General features: G+C 50.6%; 1 protein-coding gene across 2 annotated transcripts; it reads right to left on the bottom strand.

The window, feature by feature from the left end:
- Positions 1-202: 202 nt before the first annotated feature.
- nkx2.4a (NK2 homeobox 4a) lies at positions 203-2,078 on the bottom strand. 2 transcript variants are annotated; one of them, XM_056296245.1, is made up of 3 exons: positions 1,670-2,078; positions 447-918; positions 203-353 (listed from the first exon to the last, which is right to left on the bottom strand). In XM_056296245.1, the coding sequence occupies exons 1-3, from the start codon at positions 2,037-2,039 to the stop codon at positions 203-205; spliced, it is 993 nt and encodes a 330-aa protein (XP_056152220.1). In that variant the 5' UTR covers positions 2,040-2,078. The 2 variants fall into 2 exon arrangements, with proteins under 2 accessions (XP_056152220.1, XP_056152219.1); XM_056296244.1 differs by having other exon boundaries at positions 203-918.
- Between the last annotated feature and the right edge of the window lie 267 nt (positions 2,079-2,345).

Here is a 2,345-nt window from a genome sequence, read left to right as displayed (position 1 = left end):
AGCTGGTGCGCCAGAGCGCGCAGTCCCCTCGGCTCAACCAGGGCTCCGTCCTGTGTGTCTCTCCATCCCCCCCCACCCCCCTCCCTCCCTCCCTCCCCCCCGCTGTGTGTATATCAACATGATATATGTCACGTTTTGCTATAGTGGGCTCATCCGCAGGTCGACCTTGTAAAAAGCTGTAAAAGCGACGGTGTTCTGGGTCCTACCACGTTCTGCCGTACAGCAGGTTTGAGCTGACCATGCTGCTGGTGTAGTCTACAGCAGACGTGTCTATCTGGGCCATGTTGAGCTGGCTGTGCAGGGAGGGGGGGCTAGGTGACATCTCCTCCAGGTCTTGGGCTTGCACCAAGGCGCTGACCTGCTGGTTTTGATGCTGATTGAGGGCGTTTGTGGGGGTCGCTAGCACGACCCCGGACCCGTTCTGCTGCTGCTGCTGCTGCTGCTGCTGCTGCTGCACTTGCTGCTGGCTCGGCGTCGGCGTGTTGGAGCCGTTCTGGCACGGTTTCCCGTCCTTTACCAGAACTGGCACCGCCACGCGCCTCGGGGACTGCGACTGCTGCTGGCACAGGCTGCTGTCCTGCTGCTGCTGCTGCTGCTGCTGCTGCTGCAGCTGCTGGGCCGCCTTGTCCTTGGCCTGCCGCTTCATCTTGTACCTGTGGTTCTGGAACCAAATCTTCACCTGGGTCGGCGTCAGGTGGATCATGCTCGCCAAGTGTTCCCGCTCGGGCGCCGAGAGGTACTTCTGCTGCTTGAACCTCCTCTCGAGCTCGTAGACCTGGGCCTGGGAGAACAGCACGCGGCGCTTCCTTCTGGGCGCAGCGTGGAGGCTTGGCATGGATTTGGTGGCGTCCGCCATCCCCGTCAGGCTGCCCATGCCGCTCATGTTCATACCTGTGGAAGGTCCCATGAATCTAGAAACTTAAAGATATACATACATATACATACGTTCAATAGTCAGAAGCGGAGAGGACGCTGATGCCTCAAGCTGCGCGCGGCGGGGCTGACCGCTGTGCGTCATTACCAAAGTTGCCTGGCAGCAAACTGTTCCTAACCTTCACATGGACTCAATAAATAGAATAATAATAATAATAATAATAATAATAATAATAGTAATAATAATAATGATAACAATAATAATAATGATAACAATAACAATAATAATAATGATAACAATAATAATGATAATAATAATAATAATAATAATAATAACAATAATAACAATAATAATAATTATTATAATAGCTTTTCCAAATGCCAAAAATAAATGAACCCATTGAATAATGTGAATTATTCCCATTTCAGAATTGCTTAACACATAATTCCTTAAAAACGACGTTAACCGTCTGTGCCCTTTTTTTCTTTTTTAAATTAAAAACTCCAATCGCCATCGTTAAAGAGTGAAATTATATCCATATATTCGTTCCGTTTTGTTGTGTTGTTGTTCATTTCAGCATCTATTTATTATTGTTTTGCGTTTCTGCGTTGGGCTGTTGGTTGGTACTTTTTTCTTTTGTTTTTGCCTGTTGTTTCTCCAAGCTGGTGAAGTTGCATGAAATTAAAAACGAAAACTGTAAATATGAATACAGAACTAAACAGCACTGAAGGTGTGTGTGTGTGTGTGTGTGTGTGTGTAGGGGGGTGGGGGTGGGGGGGTAAACGGAGGGCTTACTTGTGGGGTATCTCGGATCCGGGTTGGCGCCATACCAGCCCGTGGCCGCCGCGCTGTTCCGCATGCTCTCCTGGTACGACGGCAGGTCCCCCATGTTGCCGATGCCGCCATTGCAGTATCCCCCCATGGCGCCGTGCGAGAACTGGGAGACGCTGTGTGGCATGTGGTAGGTGGTCGCCACGGCGGCGTTGTGCCCCATGGGGTGCTGTTGCATGCCAGTCTGAGACACCTGAGGCTGCCGGTAGGCTCCCAGCGGAGAGGCTAGGTTCCCAGCGCTGTCCATGCCACTAAACTTCTTGTAGGTCTCCTCGATTGGACTCAAAATATCTGTCACTGAGAAAGGCGTTGTGTGCTTTGGGCTCAACGACATGGTTCAGAAAGCAGGTAGATTTTTTTTCTTTTTTTTTTCTTTTTTTTTCCCTTCCTCTCTCCTCTCTCCTCTCTCCTCTCCCCCCGAGCAGATCAACCGTGTTGTTGTATCGGCTCTCTCCTTGTGGATGTCTACGTAAGAGAGTGCTTGTAGTGCGCCTGAGATCCTATTGATCGCCTTGAAGAAGGAGGCGAGCCCAGGGCGCTCTTAGCTCGGGTTTATTGTAGCCAGGAGCCAGGTTTACGACAAACACGGGGGGGCGGAGCCAACGTCCTAAACGAGCAAACAATAGTCATTGACATCTTG

Source organism: Lampris incognitus, chromosome 16, assembly GCF_029633865.1.
Source record: "Lampris incognitus isolate fLamInc1 chromosome 16, fLamInc1.hap2, whole genome shotgun sequence".
Classification (NCBI taxonomy): Eukaryota; Metazoa; Chordata; class Actinopteri; order Lampriformes; family Lampridae; genus Lampris; species Lampris incognitus.
Note: the sequence above shows the minus strand (reverse complement) of the source record. Positions and strands in the feature narration are given on the sequence as shown.

Coding starts and splice junctions, on each gene's coding strand:
- nkx2.4a (XM_056296244.1), bottom strand. CDS start 2,039: ATGTCGTTGAGCCCAAAGCACACAACGCCTTTCTCAGTGACAGATATT. Junction 919..1,669: donor GGATCCGAGATACCCCACAA/GTAAGCCCTCCG, acceptor TATATCTTTAAG/TTTCTAGATTCATGGGACCT.